The sequence below is a fragment of the Athene cunicularia genome (assembly GCF_003259725.1).
Source record: "Athene cunicularia isolate RWA chromosome 2 unlocalized genomic scaffold, athCun1 chr2_part1, whole genome shotgun sequence".
Taxonomy (NCBI): Eukaryota; Metazoa; Chordata; class Aves; order Strigiformes; family Strigidae; genus Athene; species Athene cunicularia.
In genome coordinates this window covers 129,738,341-129,758,217 of record NW_020799095.1, presented here as the reverse complement: position 1 = coordinate 129,758,217, position 19,877 = coordinate 129,738,341, and the positions used below count along the sequence as shown (strand labels likewise).

General features: G+C 40.3%; 1 protein-coding gene across 1 annotated transcript in view; it reads right to left on the bottom strand.

The window, feature by feature from the left end:
* The window catches only part of MTDH (metadherin), a 53,134-nt gene extending 38,790 nt beyond the window's left edge, over positions 1-14,344 (bottom strand). Inside the window, exon 1 of the mRNA XM_026841498.1 lies at positions 14,283-14,344. Within this exon, the coding sequence (XP_026697299.1) occupies positions 14,283-14,344 (62 nt within the window). The remainder of the gene's footprint in view (positions 1-14,282) is intronic.
* Positions 14,345-19,877: the final 5,533 nt, after the last annotated feature.

The window sequence follows — 19,877 nt, the reverse complement described above, 5'->3', positions numbered from 1 at the left end:
CCCCGCGGCTCCTCACACCATGATAGGGCGGGCGGCTGCGGCCGGGACGGCGGCCCGAGGAGGGGCCTCTCCCGCCGCTTCGGCGGGCCGTGCCTCTTCCCCGGTGGGCACTCCCCACAGAAACATGCCCGTGCTGCAGGACGTGCGGCCCCGCGCGGAGCGGGCAGCCCCCTCGTGTCCCTGCCCCGGCCGGGCCTTCCCGGACCCGTGGCAACGTGGGTGCATTTCCACGGTATCGGTCGCCAGTCAGCTCTATTTTAGTTTGCGGTAGCCCCAGGGGGGCGGCGCGGCTCCGGCGCGTATGCGTCAACTGCTGGTTTGTGGGTGCTGTTACCCCCGGTGTAATTCCAGGATCAGCCCTGGGGCCATGCCAGGGGCCACTGGGACTGGCAGGTGGATGCTCCTTCCTGTCAGGCCTCAAAGGCCGGGATCAGGGCGCCTCAGAGGCCATCTCTTCTGCAGAGAAGGCCTTTCAAAATGTTGTGACAACAAGAAAGTGTGCTTTTAGTTATTTCTAAAAATACTAGGCAGTATAACAACATAGATATTTTTAACGAGCCGTGGTTTCTGAGATCTTAACTCACACAAACTGGCTTTAATGCATCAAATTAACTTTGTGAAAAATACAACTGTGTATCACAGTAGGAGTTGTTTTGTTATTAGGAACTCCAAAACTGCATTTCCCTGCAATAAGCCCTAAAATTTTGTCCCCAAATATATGTCATAAGTTTTCAGAAATTGATCTCACAGCATCCAGAGTTCCTGCAGAATTTGAACTGTCAGAACCTCAGAGCTGGCACTGTTGAGTGACTTTACACTGACTATAGTCTTCTACAGTGTGTTGCTGGAAATCAGTGTGTCCCATTCTTTCCATTTGCAATCCTACTTACAAAAACTGTACCTCTCTCATAACCTGCTAGAAAAATATCTGGGTTCAGTGCATTGAAATCTGCATGGGAAACTTGAAATTTAAATTGTATAAAATAAAATTTGGCTAACCAGCACAGTGGTAGCTTACACTGCCTTCACATGTTCATAACTTTGCTTTATTTTGTAAAGTCAATATATCACATACAAGTGTTTTTATGTTTTTACCGTTTTCAAAGTTTTTTAGTAAAGTGCTCTCAAATTGCTTCTAAGTCCAAATTGGTTTTTATGATACCACCAGGCAGTCAAGTCCTGCTGTTCTAATTGACTTCAGTTAGAACAAAGGATATTGCTGGAAGTAGTGGTAGCAAAAATCTCTGGGAGAGCATTTTACTGTTAGACATTTATATGCTTTTAGAGGATTTTTTTTTAATTCAAAGTCATAATACTTAATTTTTTTATAAGCCTTTTATGCTTTAGCATAGACCATACACATTTATTGGAAAATATTAAGTATCATTGTATTGGTTGTTGCACAATTCAGCCACCCTAACATGCCAAATAAATTATTCTGTAAGTAGTTTCTTTGTTTAAGATATTGCCCTATATAGATAGAGGTGATGAAACAGTGGTCACGTTGTTTCAGTTCTAAGTACATTAGCTGAAAAAACATGCCTAACAAATTTGAAAGCATGAATCAGCTGCAGTGGATGTTGCAGGCTTTTTTGTTTGTTTGTCTGTGTTTTTTTTTGTGTGGTTGTTTTTGTTTTTTGGGGGGTTTTGGTTGGGGTTTTTTTGTTTGTTTGTTTTGGGTTTGTTGTTTGTTTTGTTTTTGTGTTTTGTTTTTTTTTTTTTCCTTTAAACCGAGGCCATAGAACAGTAGATATTGTTCATTTTAAAGAAAACATGAGGAACCTGGTGGGGTGGAATTCCACAATACAAGTGATTAAGACCCGCCGAAGCTTTCTAAATGCAGCACCGTGGCACCACCGAGTGGCAGCGTCATGAATAGCCGAGCAGCCGTAGGAAACAGATTTATGGGGGAAAAAAAAAAAAATAAAAAAATCCTCTCTTGAAAATAGCCACTTTCGGTTTGATTTGGTTGGTGAAGCAAGTTAATCGGAACATACTAAATATTTTTTTATTCCGAACTAATGAGATACAGCCATAAATCGAGATACAATTTGTAGCAAATTGAAACATTTTGAAGAAAGTTTGTGTGATTCTTTAAAAATTGTGGGAACAAACATGCTATTCTGACAGTACTCATCAAATGAAGCAAACGTTCTATTTCATACTAACTTTGATACTGATATTAGTCTAGTATTAAGCTTCAAATGCCTTGATACATTTGATCGCAGCTACCCCAAGGACTCTTTCTGACAGTCCTGAATATAAAACATCTTTCTTATGTCATTCTCCTAAGGATCACAGCAGAAAGCTGAAAGACACATTCCAAAAGAGAAAATAATGACCACACCACCAAAATGAAGGAAGACAAAGCTTAATTTTTTTAAATATAATCTCTTCCTGCAAACTTTCCAGCTGCTCTTAGACATACCCTATTTAATAACTTTCCACAACTCAGCACCTGTCATTTGACATGGCATGAGGAAAAAGTCACTATTGCTTCATAGATCTCAAAACACCTGTTCCACGCATTTGTTATGATTGTCTCAAACAATATTGAAGCCATGTATCTTGCAGCTCTAGATACTCTTTAGACTGGAAGCCAGGTGGATAGAGGAGAAGCAAATTAAGCCTCTCATCATTTAAATCAGAATCTCAACAAAACATATTCAAGGTTTCTCGTGTGTCAGGAAATTTAAAGTGTTGAATAATAGGCAATTATACTATCTCGTGTAGATCATGACTCTCGATTTCTTTAAGGTGAACTCGGTACAGAATTCATTAAAAATACTAAGGCAGATACTCTTTATTTATCCTGAAGGAGGGAACAACAACAAAAAAACCTTGGTGATATTAACAAACAGCCAGGAAAGGGATGAGTAGTTTGCAGACAGTTTTCCTTGAGAAATTACTCATCCTAATCATGGCTGGATAGCTTGGACTAAGACTCAGCCCAGGATAAGGATGGAGCTTAGAATTAAGGGTTGGATCAGGAGCAGGAGAGTCATCACACCTAGAAACACACTTGGAGTGGAGCTATCAAGGGTGACCAGAGAGGGATAGGACATGGAAAAGAGTTCTTCCCTGTGACATTTTTCATCCTGGCCTTGGCTGGGCATGTTGGTGGAGGCTCAGCTGATGTCTGGAGTTAGGGTTAGTATTATTGTTATGTACATGGTTGGGAGAGAGATAAAGCCTAGAGCTATAGTTGGTGTGGGGCAGAAAAGGAGCAACCAGAGTAAGGTGTGGGCTGCAAAAGTAATTGTTCCCTGAGATCTTTTTAACCTGGGTGCTAGATCAGGTTTTGGAGCTAAGGCAGCATTCAAACTACGTTAGAGTTTTAACAAGGCAGAGGCTAGAGCTCCACTTTGAGTCAACTTGAGAAAGCATTGCTGAAGGAATTATTTTCCAACTTGATCATTGTGGCTATAACCTGGGTTCTTGGGCTAGTCTGTTGATACCAGGTGCTAGAGTTGATGATACAGTTAGATTTAGGGTCAAGGAAAATTTTGGATCCCCATTTGGAGTGGGGCAGGAAAGGGGTTGCAAAAAGAATTATCCTCTGAGAAGTTTCTCATCTGGTTGTTGGTTAGGGGTTTTGAACTGTCTTGGCCCGAACCTACAATTAGGGGTCTGGTTATGTTTGGATTTTGGAGAAGAGAGAAAGCCTAGAGCTCCATTTAGACTGGGATTGGAAAGAGATTGCCAAAGGAAGGAACAGGGGACAAAAATAATTGTCTGCTGAGGACATGTTCACCTGGGTTATGGCTGGGGATATTGGATTAGAGCTCACCTAGGTTTGGGGTAAGGGTTAGAAGACACAAAGTGGGAGCTCCAGTTTAGTGGTCTGGAAAGGGGCTGCCAAAGGAAAGACTGAAGTGTCAAAAGGATTCTGAGATCTTTTCTACCTGGGCCATGGATGAGATCTTGTGTTGAGCTTCAGCTGACATGAGGACATATTTATCTGAGTCATGGCTAGGATATTTTAAATTTCACCCAACACATTTGAGGTATTGGGGGCTAAGTCTGCAGCAACGCATAGGTTTGGGATTGGGAGGAAGACAAAGCATGGAGCTCCATTTGGAGAGAGGCTCGAACAGGGTTGGTGGTGGAAGGTGTAGGTTGCAAAAAAAACTTGTTCATCTGGACTATGTCTGGGGGACCTGGGCTAACATTCAGTGACTGTCTGTTCTCAGAGCAGAATGATTTCAGCAAGTCTTTAAAAAATTTCAACTTTTCTAATGCCGTGCTTCAGAAAGATTTTCTTTCCCAATTAAGGGGAGAGGAAGAGGACAATTCAGTTAGATCAGTAATCCATATCCCACTTTGACCTTGGAAGTCCACCTTATGCATTTTTCCTGTTGACATGGTCAGCTTTTTGAGCTGACACAGAATCCTAAATCAAAATTCACTTTTAAGGAGTACAGTGTTCTTCAAAATATATTTTAAATGTACATTATTTTTCATTATAGTTCACATTCTTGTGCTTAACCATATCAATTCAACTATAGAAACATTCTGGCAAAAATCATAAACTTAATTCCCTGTATGAAGGATCACTCTGTTCTCATGAAACTATTAAACACTGTTTATTTGACATAAATAGTGTTTAGTCATCAAAGCTAAATTGTTGTTACGACTGATAGATCTCATGAATGTCTTGGGAGGTGAAGAACACTTTGGCAGACTGTTCACGTTCAAATTTATATCAGCCCTAAGCACTGAGAAAAATAAATATGCAAGAATTTGCTACCCAGCTGAGAAAAAAAATCCCTTTGAATTAATGGAAAACAGACACCAAATTATAGGCCTCTTAGCTCATATCACTGGTTATATGAAAGCATTTTCTGTGTTTTTTCAAGTGTACATTAAATATATCCTGTAATATGTCTTCTAACATTTATCTTTGGAGAGTTTTCACTGCTTTGTTTTATAGGCAAGGCAGTTTTCCTAATACAGCATTTTAATCAAGAGGCGGTTGCTGTTCATACAGATGACACCGAGTGAACTTAAAACCATGTGGTTCATTTATTAACAACACAATTATGGAATCCATGTGCGCAGGCTCATTTGTGCATTTAGCCTTTTGCACTGCAGTCTACATTGCTGACTCTCCTGTGCTGTCCATACCTGAGCTAGCCAGTGGCAGAAGTCACAGGGACATCAGCATATGTGTATTCAAGCTCTTTTAGTTGTTCCTATATGTTCTACTCTAAATGATGTTGTTATAGACGTGGACTGGTTTCTGTCATTCTGACCTAGAGGTAGGTGGGAATATTCCAAAATACCGCATGTTATCAGAAAACTCCAGGGAAATGACAGTCACAGAGGGAAATGTCTCTGTTTCATTGAGTTTTTGGTGCAGCACACCTGGAGCTCCCACAGACAGATGAATCTGGGCCTGTTCTCCTGATGAGTCATAGAGCAGGGTGCTGTGAAGCCTGAGCAGCCTTGGCTGTGAGGTCTACCACAGAGAAGACCTGTTCTAGGTAGCCATACTCTTGGAAACCCAGAAAACCCAAACTATTGGCTGAGCTAGCATATCATGGGTTTTCAGTCCATTTTTTAGCAGATAGAAAGCTGCATAGTCCCATGAGAGAAGATAAAAAACCCCAACCAGTCAGGCATGAGAGTATGAATAATACATAGAACATATGTGAATACAGTCTGCACCATCAATGCTGGGGATGGCATTTCCTAACTTTTGGGTACTTGATTTGGCATTCTTAGTTATTCTTAATGTGAGAATTTACACACCAGTTAGACTTTTTAGAAGATCAAATAGGAAAAAAACTTTTCCCAATTTTAAAATCTTCAGACTGAAATTATTCCTATACAGAATAAAAACCTGAGTCTTATTTAAAACTCATTGAAATCTGACTCCTTGAAAGATCACACTGTCTATAGTATAAATGTCTATAGTGCTCATTAAAATAATCCCAGAGATTGTTTCAGTCCTTAGCCCTGGGGTGGCCCACACCAGCTCACACTCATGCTGCTTAAGACTCTCCTATAGCCGACAGGCTGTGTCCTTACTGAATCGGTCGTGCCTCTGGGTTTCATTTGAGTGCCATTTGAGTGCCATGCCTGTGACTCTTAAGTGATAACTGCTATTTTTTTTAATTTATTTTATTTATTTTTTTTAAATTAGGTGAGGGCTGTGTTGCAGCTTGACAGAATGAGGTTTGTATAGAATGAAATTGAGGGGTGTAGTATGCTTTGCTGTGCCCCGTAAGGATCTGTGATGATGTTTCCACACATGAAGACTCTGTAGGTCAGACAAAGCCAAGCCTTGTCAACAGTGCTTATAGTAAACTATCCTGAGCAGTCTGTCTGAATTTTGGTTAGAAAGTTAGCTGGAGTCATCCAAAACAAACCCAGGATGCAAAGTAACGGTTAAGGACTGTGAATGATCAGAGTAAATGATTCAAATTTACTTTCTCCGCTTCTATTTATATAAATAGATTTATATAAAATGTTTAACATAGGTACTGAAAACAAGTGTTTGCTTCTGAAAATTTCCTCCTAGACATTATACAAGCTCAACCTGAAAGTCTAAAGTGTATCTTGAAAGACCACCTAGATTTATAGGAAATTTTGTGCATTAGCTGCCAGACCAATGCTCTCTGGTAATCATGTAGTTGTTACTTAATCATTCCATGTATGGTTTTGATCTAAAGCAGAGCACTACTATGCAAAGCTTTTACATTTAGGGTTACTGAGTAACTTAGTTTGGAGTGACCCGTCTATTCCCACCCTGTGCACAAAGCAGGGCTAACTTTGAAGTTTGATCCGGGTGCTCAGCCTTGTCCAGTCAGTTTTTTTAAAGTCTCCAAGAATGGAGATTTTTCAGGTTTTCTAGTTTCAAGTTTCAGTGCTTGTCCACACTCTTGTTGTGAAAAATACTATTTTTATATCCAACTGGAATTTCCTGTGATGTGGCTTGCAGCCGTTACCTCTTGTCTCTTTGGTGTACACATCTGAGAAGAATCTGGCCCTGTTTTCTCTTTAACTCTTCTTTAGACAGCTGAAGATAATTAATTTCCGCTTAGCCTTCTCTTCACCAGGCTAACCAAACCCAACTCTCCTTCTATGTCATATGCTCCAGCCTTCTAAGTATTGAAAAAATACTGAGAAAACAGTGAATTTTACACTGAGAAAATACATTCTAGAGCCTGAAAATCAGTATCTAAATAAAAAGAAAGCTGAGTAGTAAACATATTTTGGGCTGAAACCTAAGCAAGAACAATGAGGACATTGGCAAAAATTCCTTTCTGAAAAAGCAGAAGCAATTTTGGTAAATCAAACTGTGAAACATGCCTCTTTTCCTGTTTCATTTAGTTATTTCTTTTACTTAGTCTTTTTTCTCTTTTAACTTAAGCTATTTTTGAAATGAGAAAATGTTCTTTTGAAACAAAAGGTTGTATTTTAAAGCTTTTGGTGTTTCTGAACAGAAATACTTTATTGCAGAGACATTAAACTCTTTCAACCTATATGTTTTTTCCACCTTGTCTTCTAGCTAAAACTGCTAGTCAGCAGTTTGACTCAAATTCATGAACACTTCCCTGTAATTCCATTTTACATATTCACTATTAATTGACTCTTGACTTTAAGAAACATTTTATAACTTCCAAAAGGGGAAGAGGACTAAGCACTTCATTAGAAAAAATGAAGACCTGAAAAGTCACGGGTGTTTAATTCCACGTATTTTCAAAGCATGTTCATGATCATGAACCAGTATGATGCAAACACTGCAAACTATACACTGTATTTCTGAGCAGCAACCCAGCTTTCTACCTGCTGCTGTGCTGTCTCTGTTCTATCAGCACATCTTACTGGCCTATGGCCTTTGACTTTAAGAAAATTCTGCATGTCCCCTGTTTTTTTTCCATTTTATTTGTAAAGTCACTTTGAAGTAAAAAAAAAAAAAAAAAAAAAAAAAAAAAAAAAAAAAAAAAAAAAAGCAGTCTTCTAACCTAAGGACTAACTTTTATGATACTTAGGGTTATTATGTGTTGTTAATCGGAGACTATTCAACAATTGCTGCTCCGTTTTTACTGTGTCTAAAATAGACATTCTATTCCCTGAATTAAAATCATACTCTCAAATCCTCTCATGAAGTGTGAGATATTCTTTGGGAAATTATACTGAACAATAATAAGAAAATATTCTTAGGATATCAGCAGTCCATCTGCATTAGGGAAGAAATAACAGATACTTAAAAATCTTTACAAGAGAATGGACTCCTATTAAATCCAAGGTGATACAATTATGCACATGCAAAGATGTCTCCAATGGTTACATGCAATTCCTAATGCTGATGTCTGGATTATCTTTTAAAGTATTTCTATTTATAATGTCTATTACATTTTCCCCAAAGTGCTCTGGGATAAATCATAGAATCATGGAATAATTTGAGTTGGAAAGGACCAACCCCCCTGCCATGGGCAGGGACACCTTCCACTAGCCCAGGTTACTCAAAGCCCCGTCCAACCTGGCCTTGAACACTGCCAGGGAGGGGGCAGCCACAGATTCTCTGGGCAATCTGTGCCAGTGTCTCACCACCCTCACAGTGAAGAATTTCTTCATTATGTCTAATCTAAATCAACCCTCTTTCAGTTTAAAACCATGAGCTCTCATCCTGTCACTACATTCCCTGATAAAAAGTTCCTCCCCATCTTTCCTGTAGGCCCCCTTTAAGTACTGGAAGGCCACTGTAAGGTTTCCCTGAATCCTTCTGTTCTCCAGGCTGAACAATCCCAACTCTCTCAGCCTGTCCTCACAGGGAAGGTGGTGCTGTCCCCTGGTCATCCTTGTGGTCTCCTCTGGACTTGCTCAAGTAGGTCCATGTCTTTCTGAGGACCCAGAGCTCAGTGCAGTACTCCAGATGGGGTCTCACAAGAGTGAGTATGGGGGAGAATCACCTCCAACAACCTGTTGGCCACAGTGCTCTTTGATGCAGCCCAGGATATGGTTGGTTTTGTGGGCTGGAAGTGCACATTGTGGGCTCATAGTCAGTTTTCCATCCAATAATACCCCCAAGTCCTCCGCAGAGCTGATCTCAACCCACTCACTGCCCAGCCTGGATTTGTGCTTGGGATTGCCCCAACTCATGTGCAGGACCTTGCACTTGGCCTTGTTGAACTTCATGAACTTCATGAAGTTTGCACCTCTTGAGCCTGCCAAGATCCCCCTGGATGTCACATCCTTTCCCTCCAGCGTGTTGACTGCACCACAAAGCTTGGTGTCATTGACAAACTTGCTGAGGGTGCACTCAATCCCACTGTCCATGTTGCCAACAAAGATGTTAAACAGCGCTGGTCCCAGTACCGACCCCTGAGGAACGCCACTCATCACTGCTCTCCACTTGGACATTGAGCCCTTGTCTTAACTCTTTGAGTGTGACCATCCAGCCAATTCCTTATCCACTGAGTGGTCTGTCTGTCAAATCCATGTATCTCCCAATTTAGAGACAAGGCTGTGTGGGATGGTGTCAGATGCTTTGAACAAGTGCAGGTAGATTACGTCACTTGCTCTTCCCTTGTCCACCAAAGCTGTAACCCTGTCATAGAAGGCCACCAAATTAGTCAGGCACAATTTTCCCTTAGTTGAAGCCATGTTGGCTGTCACCAATCACCTCCTCATTTTCTTTCTCAAATACTGCATTTCTTGCTGTAGCATTCAAACAGTAGTGAAAAGAGGAGATTTCTAAAATAGCCAACAGATGGTTCATATATTCACAGGGCATAAATGACATACTGTGTGCTCCAGAGTAGACATTAGGTGTTTTTCCCTTCCTGTTGGCCCTGATTCTTTTACTGCCATTTCTGCAATCTCATCTACTTGTCCTCTGACTTATCTTCCTACTAGTCCTTCCTGTTCTCCTGGATCCTGCCACCTTTTTCATTCCAGATGAATCCTTGCCCTTTCCTAATTGCATAGTCCCTGTAACTCATTTTCTGATTTTGTTTTAATCATTAAGCATATGCAACTGTAATATATAACATAACTGAACAAGAAACAATATATAGTTAAAAAGTTTGCTAGCCTTTACTTCAGTTACTCCATGTGTATGTTACATCATGCTTTTATCCTGTCTGTGTTATGGTGCAAAGTGTTCAGGGCAAGACAATACCTTTTTTTGAGGCTCGGGTACACTGGCATCCCCTTCATGATGTGCCTTGGGGCACCTCTGCAACATTGCTTTTTGAGACAGGGAGTCTAAACAATCTTAGATTGTTGGTGCAAGGCCTGCGCAAAAACAAGGGGAGGCGTATGGGACTGTTCGAAAAGACATACCAAGTACTGATAATGTTGCTAGGCGATTAACTCCTAGCCCAAAGAGAAGTCCCCCCCCAGTCTTTGAAGAACAAACTACCCCAAAACATTGGCTTGGAAGAAAGCCAGAGAACAACTGAGGCTGCGCAGAACGACAGGATGAAAAGTTCATCAGCGAAGAAGAAGAGGAGACCTGATTACCATGAGAAGCGAGGGGAGGCGGGGGTAGACTATGTATATGTATAGGCGTTTTATGAATATGCACTATTTTGTAACATATAAGCCGGACGGGAGCTGCAAACGATGCGCATGCTTGTGGTGGAGCGATCCCCCATGCGCCCAGCGCTGAATAAACATACCCACTTTATAACCCCAAAAGTTATAGAGTGATTTCTCCGCAAAACACTTTTAGTTACTGCTGTAAGGACCCAAATGAATGGATCAGTCTGCCTGGGAAAAGTATGAAAGAGGCTCCATCTGCTATATGTGTTAGAGAATAACATATCCTGAAATAAAGAGAATTTGACTTAGTGTACTCCATTTTTGGCTCTCACTTAGAGATCTTGTATCTGTCTTGGCTGCTAGGGTGCAGCTGGCACATTTCCAGCCTGGTTAAATTGTCTGTCAAGGCTGATAGCTATCCAAGCCTCCAAAAAATTACAGCAGAAATCAAATCAGCTTTTGGAACTGTCTTTTCCTAAAGAAGAGGGGAACTAGAGTAATTTAATTCTCAGGAGAGAGGAGAAGATGCTATGGTGCTGGAGAAGGGCAGATCAGGAGAATGAAGGGTAGTCAGAAACTTACAGTGTCAGGAAATGGTCTGGGATGACTTAAAAAGAAATCTTTCATCTGGTCCCCTGTGCTCCCTACATCAACCATGGTATCAACTGCTTGCAATATACTAGGGTACAAGGGAAAAGTGAGAGCTGCATTAATAGTAATAATGACACTAAAAATGCCTTATTTTCTTCTATTATCAGGATTCCTAATCAGTTATGTGACATTTTAACAAGAAGTCTCTGACTAGGAACACTGGATGTAGTTGTTAAGATGCTGCAATAAAGCATTAGAAAACAGAATTTCCAAACTTCCACTCATTGAATTAATTTTCTCTGCTCTAAGACTGTCAGCAGCTTTATCCAGCACTGAAAAAAATGATGCAGATCACCCAGAAAAATGCCTAGACCAAAATGTTGGACAAGCCTAGTTCTCCATGCCTACCTTGCACTAATCTACTCAGCCAGAAGCCACCAAAAAGAATACCAGGACTTCACAATACTTCCTGCTTTCTGAGGAGCGTGCTGATCATGTTTGTGCTTTTACTCAGTCTTAACAATTCTGATAGTGTTGAAAACATGTAGTCTTTTTGGTTCAGCTTGTCTTTAGATAAAATTCATGTTAGACTTGCACATTTTGAACATTAGGTGTTCAAACATTAGGCTGAACACTCCTTGCAGGTGCAGAAGTTAAAAAGGAACAAAGAGTGGGCTATGATTTAACTGCTTAAATGATACTTGGATAGTCCAATATTTTCACCTACTTATTATTTGTATTGTGCAGTGAGTTCCCTTGAGGAAGCCACTGCAATGTGTAGTGTACATACAGAACAAAAAGACAATTCCTGTCCCTGAGAACTTACTTTATGACGAATCTTGGTAGGTATCTCCTATCCCTTCTACTCGGTTCAAAAGTATTTATTGAATGTACAATCCTTAGTCATGTTATCCTTGCACAGCATGCAGAAAGCTTGAATCCTATGCACATGCAGTCAGTCCTCCACACAGGTGCTCAGTGCCTTCTTCCAGAAGTGTTTGCCATGCCCTTATCCCTTTTGTGCCTCTGTCCCAACTTTAGCAGTTCTGTAGCTTTAGGAATTTGTCCTTATGATAACAAGTGGGAGGAGTTTAAAACAAAGATGAACTACCCAGAGACCAGGGAATTGAAACGCTTCTTAATGGTGAGGTGTAAAGACTTGCCAAGACCATGAAATCACGTCAAGAAGAAAAGTGTCACAAACGATCCCCCTGAGCTCAATATGGGGCTTTGTGTTGACATGTGCTTGTGAATTGAAGCTCAAACATCCAGAAACTGGGCTACAGAGAGGCAGCAGCAAGTTCCAAGTGAGTCTCAAAAGACTTTTTTTTAGCTCTGTCTCAGTGTTGCCAGCTAAGAGGGGGAGGGAGAAATTTTGTGCATGGGGAATAAAAATACATCACCCCACATTTGAACTGTGTTTACATGATTTAGATTCTGTCTTCCTGACACCAGCCCAGGAGAGTGAAATAGGTTTTTGATACTAAAAAAAATATATATATATTTTCAAGATGTATTTTTTTTTTCTTTCTGATTTTTTTCCTCCTAACACTAATTAGCTGCAGCACGTAAGACAGAGCTGCTGTTGCAGAGCACAGCTTTTTCTGGGCACTAGGCAGCAATACCACAGCAATACCACACTCTCTTTGCACTCACATGAACTCAAGACAGGAACAGGCAGGAGTGGACTGAGAAAGATGAAAGAAAATAGCTTAGAATTTAGAGGAGGTTGAAAAAACTGGTTTTGACCACTCAGGAAAGGTTTGGTGCCTGGGAACCTTTGCCACCAGAGAGCAATGGAAGCCTTTAAGTACACACATCACCCACTTAGTTTAAAAGACTTCCTTGTCTGTCACTGAATAACATGGGTTGTTCTTTCATATTTGTTCTAAATCCAGACTAAAGAGACTAAAGATCTCTTGTGGAAGTTTTAGTAAGATGGTCTTAAAATTTTACTCCAGATACACATGAAGTATTTTAAATATTTCAATCCTTTTCCTCTATTTTTTTTTGCTAGTTAGCAAAACACACATTTTTACGGGATGTTAGAGATTTTATATGCAGTTTTTCAGGGAGCAGTGAGTCAGTACCCATTCTAAACCTACTACTCATCAATAATGTTATACACATAGCTAAGTTTCTTCTCGTCTCATATGTATTTTACATTTCCTCTTGTTCTCATGGAAATGGGCATTTTCATTACAGTTTTCAGTGGATAGGGACAAGGCTTCTGCTTGTCTCTGCATTACTTCCTCCCCGTGCAGTTGCACGAGAAAATGGCATCCTGTTTATTGCTGAAGTCACAAAATGACTTTTATTCTAACCATGATTATGAAAATCCAAAAATAATGGATTACTAATTGTAGAGTGCCCCTGAAACCAATGTGGTCTTCAAAAATTATGAACAAAATGGTAGGGAATTCTTGAGATTAGGTTTCTTAGTAAAATAATTGTATGGCTAGGGCCACAATGGGATCTTCATGTGACCTGGTGCAAGAAATGTAGCAACTTCCAGGCAACTGTTGGTACTACTGCCAGCTGCCCACAGCTCTGCCCACGCATCTTGGCCTCTCCAGGCTGTGGTTCTTGATGTGCTGACTCTCTAAACATGAGCTTATGCTTTTCATCTCTCTTCATACCAGAATAAACATGTAAATACCTGAGGTTTATTTTTAAAGCAGAATGCAAGAATGAGGGAGGCACCTCTACAGTAGGTTGAGGTGGTAGATCACTGTGTCTCCTCCTTTATACCTCCCTCCCACTCTGAAGAAAAGGTAACCTAAGACAAACGCATGCATACACACACATGCACAACCTTTCTGAGGAAAATGATAAAACTAAGTAAAAACATACTGTCTTTGACAGGTGGTGTGTTTATTGAAATGAAAGACTTCAGCCACCTCTGTTCACAGCACATCTTGGCCAGCTAATAACAAGGTTTCCTTCACTACTCTAAGTAGTAAATGCAGCGTCAGAGCAGATCATTGAATGAACCATGAGGAAAAGACAGTTTTTTATTACATCATTTGGGGATGTTTGCCTACAGTCCATGCCTCAGACATAGTCCACTGAGACAGATGTCCCATATTGTTCAAAGAGTCTTAAAATAAATGATGACTGAGAATACTCAGTCTGACAGAGTTCTTAAGCCAGTACTAATCTCTGATCCAAATAAATCTCAGCTCTAGTCTCACCCTGTCTCCTTGACTGACACTTTACATTCCTCAGCTCGCTTCTCCATGCTTTCCTTAGCCATACTGTTTCTTCTCTCCTAGCTCCTCATCTAGTCTTTCTTCCTCAGCTTTCCCATTCACAATGATTTCCAATCTCTTCCTTTAAATTTGTCATCTGATCTCAGCTTCTTGTTTTAGTGTCTTTTCCTAGACATTTCTGACCATTTCCACCATACCTAATTACTAATTAAGCCCATCTCCCTTTCATACCTCCTTCCTACCAACCTATTTTGTCACTCTTAGACTCCTCTAGGTCTTAATCTCAATACCATCTCAAACTGGATCCTAAGCTACCCACCCCAGTCTTTTCTCTCCTCCTGTTTATTCCATCCCACTATTCTCAGCACCTTGGCAGCCTATTCCAGCTTTCCTCTCTCGTGCTGCAGCTTCCACCCCATGCCACCCCACCCCACTTCACCCCACTCTATCCCACCCTCCCACACACACTTAATACAGAATTCCTGTCCTGACCAGCTCCCCTTTTCTCTGTTCCATACCACCAAGACCCAGTGTTGCGACTGCTGAAAGTGCATCCTTGCTCTCAGATCACATGTCTGGACTCCATCAAGCAGCGACAACAGCTCGAAGCCAGAAATGTGGGGAAAGTCATGTGCAACCTGAGGCTGAAGCCTGCTTGGGTGAATGGACTCTGGGAGACTTTAATTCAAAACTGGGGTCTCTACTGAAAACATCTGTTATGCACAGGCTCCAGGGTCTATAACGTGGCCAAACTGGTGAAATTTCATGAGGACACCAAGAAGTTCATCTTTGATAAATAGGCCACCCAGCTTGCAAACAGCAAGTCCCCGTACCAAAGGATGAATGTACTAAAGCTATTTAAAGAAAACCCTGCCAGCATTTTTTAACATGGTCAAAACAATGTATTTTCTTTCTTAGCTGTGTTTTCAGAAACAGCTGAAAAATTTTGACTGAATTTTTCTAGAAAATTATCTGGAGGCAATTATCCAGCATGGAAAATTCCAGACTGAGCAGTTCATGTGTGGCAAAATTCCATGCAGTGGATAACAGGGCTGTGGGTTCATAAGTGATGGATAATTGTTATAATAACGCTAGCAGTCCAACTACAACACACTAATGTATTATCCAAATCAGGTGACATACTGTTGCTCACCAAAGAGTAGCAAAAACAGTGTGCAATTTCTTTTAGTTCAGAGGTGATTATAACATTTCACTCCATTCATTCACATCACGGAAAGATGAATTTGGACCCTAATGGAATACTTTCAAAAGCATTATGAAGCACAGCCAAATAAGTGTTCTGTCAAAACCCCAAAGATATTTAATGTGAAAATCTATCTGTATGCAGCATATATGTGTGTAACAGTAGCCATCTATATCAATAATACTAATACAGAAACACTAGGTTTGATTCCCCTTTTAAAATGTTTTAACATCAAGATTAACTTAAATGCTTTACTTCTCACGTAAAATAAGAAGAGAAGACTGAGAACCTTTTCTGTTTGAAAGTGCAGTATAGCTGTATTCTATGTTTGTTTCTGGCAAATAGTTGCAGAGTGGATAAAAGAAGATTGTTCTGTTGAAATGCTATGACTACAAAAAAGTTTTTAGTGGGGTTTACAAGCTAAAATGGGAGCAGTGTGGGATACTGTACAGAAAAGTGAATTAGGACTCAGATCAAGTCTCTAGTCCTTTTCCATTAGGTTGCTCTGTAAATAATTTCTCTTTTGTGACTTATTTCTCCACTGGTAAACAGCATGTGAAGGTCTTTATTACACTGAAGAATAAGTTTCAATTTCCCAGCTTCTTCTAGAATGCTATTAGTTCAGTTTTCCTGTATTTGGCCACTTAACCAAATAGTGTCAGCTTCATCAGTGCTCAAAAATATCCTTCCAGCAGATGGCAGATATTGCTTATCCAATGTAATCCTGTCATCCAGATCAGTAGGGCCACTGTAAGACCCGGAGCATCAATAAAATCAGGAACTAAAACCTGAATAACTAATCCTCAAGATACACATTTCAAAAAGATGTTGGGTAGTATGATTACAGTTTGCCTTATTTCTTATGTATTTAGTTAGTACAGAATTCCTAGATGTATGCTTCTCTTCTGTTATGCTTTCTTTACTAAAGTATTTTTGGAAAAATATTGAAGTGAAGTAATGATCTAGCTGTTTAAATAAGGGAAACTGTTCTTATTTGGACATGTGTTTATGGTGTTTGAGTACTAATATTTCCTGCTAATGCATTACATGAATTGCCACTGATCATGTGAATTAATTAGTCAGAATTCTTTCAGACTTGAAGTTAATTCAGCATTTTGTAACAGGATCAACTCATACAAGTCTGCCCAATATATAGCAGATTTAAAGCCTCAATATACTTCAAGGTAAATCTTGATATCGGCTCTATTTTTACTGCCATTCATCCCACTGTACTCATTAGTTCCCTGTATCCTTTATATAAGTTCAGAGAGTTAGAGAAGTTACAGTAAAGTGCACCTCATGGTGTAAGAAGCATAAAATACACTAGCTGATGAAGAGCTCTAATTTCACTACTATGTGCTTCATTCGATTATTATTTGTCTACTGCTTAAGAAAAACGTTCCCACCGGGGAAAGACAAGGCAAAGGAAATAGCTTGATATTTGCAAACAGTCACAATTCAGTGACCTCTCTTGCAGACCCTGAATTATTTTCCAGATCTGAGCTGCGATATGAAAGACCATCTTCTATATGAATTATATCGTTTGCTTTCCATACTGATTTTTCTTCAGCACTTTCTGAATCAAAGCTCCCAATTCCCAAATGGGAGATGTTGTAGCATCTAGGCTTTTATTAATTAGCTGTTCAGCTGAGAAGACCAAAACTATTCTTCCTTGCTACCCTAAAAATGCTATGCAAAGGAAACTAATGAGTTTTGTAACTTTTTTTGCTTGGGAGTTGGGTCTCTTTTTTTCCAGCTGGCTGGGTTATTTTGATTGTATGGTGCTCCAGGAGGCCATTTCTTTTCAATGTTTTACTTTAGATTTTCTTCAATCCTTTTTCTGATCTTTTCTTCAGCGAAACACTTTTTAGAGAATGATCAGCTTGTGCCGGGACAGGGATCATTCCCTGGCAGCATCTTCACTCAATGGGAAATGCTACATAGCTGCTTAGTATGGTTTTGTGAATATAAATTTAAATGGTCCATGAACCTCTAGAAATAAACAGGTCTTTAATATCTTTATTATGATAGCAAGTCTCTTGGAAAAACTAGATAATGCCAGATGACTCTTTATTGATACTATTACTATGTGGGTAGGAGTTTACCCACACTTAATGTTGAAGCCATTACATACAACAGAAGAGACTGTGAGACCATTTTTCCATTGGGTATCCAGCATAAACTTGAGTGACACACCAACAATTTATGTTGAAGCCGGTTTAATCTGTATAAGTTTCAGATTTTTTTTCTGAATTAAGGGAATTTCCTGTGAGGTGTATGGCAAAGGTTAAGTGTTGAATTTGTCCAGTAGCAAATCTCGTTGTCTCCTGCTTCATAACTAACAGGGGTAAGTATGTCCATGAGAAAATGTAACACGTCGCAAAGTCTAGCTTTCATGTCAGTGTGAAATACAGCATGAAGTGTTTAGTAGCACCTACATCAGTATCTAACGTTGGACTGTTAGACTTCAAACATGAATAAGAAGAATTTAGTATTTATAATTCAGACTTCAGTTTCTAAAATATCTGTGCAGTCAGATGGGGGACCTAAGTGACAGTGATTGCATTGTAGGTCTTCTTGCATGACACAATTTCTATCAAGAATAGGAAGCAAATGACACTTGGTCAATAAATAGCTGTCTCAGGAGCATGTAGATTTATTTGCAAAATATTATCATTCATTCTTCTAAACCTACTGTGCTGCTGTGTCATTACCCTGATAAGGATCAGGAGACTTGCCTGGGTTTTCGTCTGGTTTGTTAAGAGCTAATCATTGCTTGCTCTTTCCCTTTCATGCATCTGGAAGGAAAAAGACAAAAATGGGGAAAAAGATAAAGCTGACTGACCAAACGTGCCACAACAACCCCCAGAAGCGCCACAGGCTTGGGGAGGAGTGGCTGGAGAGCTGCCAGTCAGAGAGGGACCTGGGGGTGCTGATTGACAGCCGGCTGAACAGGAGCCAGCAGTGTGCCCAGGGGGCCAAGAAGGCCAATGGCATCCTGGCTTGTGTCAGCAATAGCGTGGCCAGCAGGGACAGGGAAGGGATCTGACCCCTGTACTCGGCACTGGTGAGGCCGCCCCTCGATTCCTGTGTTCAGTTTTGGGCCCCTCACTACAAAAAGGACATTGAATGACTCGAGCGTGTCCAGAGAAGGGCAACAAAGCTGGTGCAGGGTCTGGAGCACAGGTCGTACGGGGAGTGGCTGAGGGAACTGGGGGTGTTTAGTCTGGAGAAGAGGAGGCTGAGGGGAGACCTCATCGCCCTCTACAGCTCCCTGAAAGGAGGGTGCAGAGAGCTGGGGATGAGTCTCTTTAACCAAGTAACAAGTGATAGGACAAGAGGGAATGGCCTCAAGTTGCACCAGGGAAGGTTTAGACTAGACATTCATTAGGAAGCATTTCTTTCCAGAACGGGTTGTTAGGTGTTAGAATGGGCTGCCCAGGGAGGTGGTGGAGTCCCCATCCCTGGAGGTGTTTAAGAGTTGGGTCAACATAGCGCTGAGAAAAATGGTGTAATGGAAACTGTCAGTGTTAGGTTAGTGGTTGGACTTGGATGATCTACAAGGTCTTTTCCAACCTAGATGATTCTGTGTTTCTGTGAAAAAGACAAAAATGGGGAAAAAGATAAAGCTGACTGTCTAAATTTTTCTGTTTATCTTTCCTTCTGCCCTGTTCATAGCTATAGGTGCTGGGAGGCTGAAACATAAATGTTTTTTATGCATCAAGTGAAACAACAATTCTCTCCTTAGAAGATGTAATTTTTCTTTTTTCTTGAAGCAAAACATATAAGCCAGATGTGACATAAATAGTGCTGTATCTAGCACATGTATCATTTCACCTCCATTACACCTATACAGATCAAAACATGATGGAATATAGCAGTAAAATAGCAGTAAGTAAGAAGAACTATTGAAGTGTAATCTGGTTTATCAGTGATGTCAGTTTCACTGTGGGATCATAATCAACATTATTTTATACTATTTAAATTTTATATCTAATTTAATAAACTTTATACCCTCTATTTTATATCTAAATTTTATACTAACTAAATTATACTATTTTATTATTTATACTATCTGATATATAAAATTAAGTTGGAATTTGGTCATGTCCTGGACAGTTTATTTAGGCATGAGATCTCCAAAGCATGAAGTTTCTATAACCCCACACTGCTGGAACTTAAAATACAATATTTACCAGGTTGGCTGTACATGGAAGCAAGGAAGGATGGAGAAAGGACAGTCTGAGCCCTCTTATGACTCAACACATAGTATGAACAAGGCAATTTGAATCCAGTTGAGTGCTCACAGGAATAATGCCACTCTTGTTAGAATGCCTGAGGGTGCAAAGAGGCAGACTCAACTTTCTCAGCCG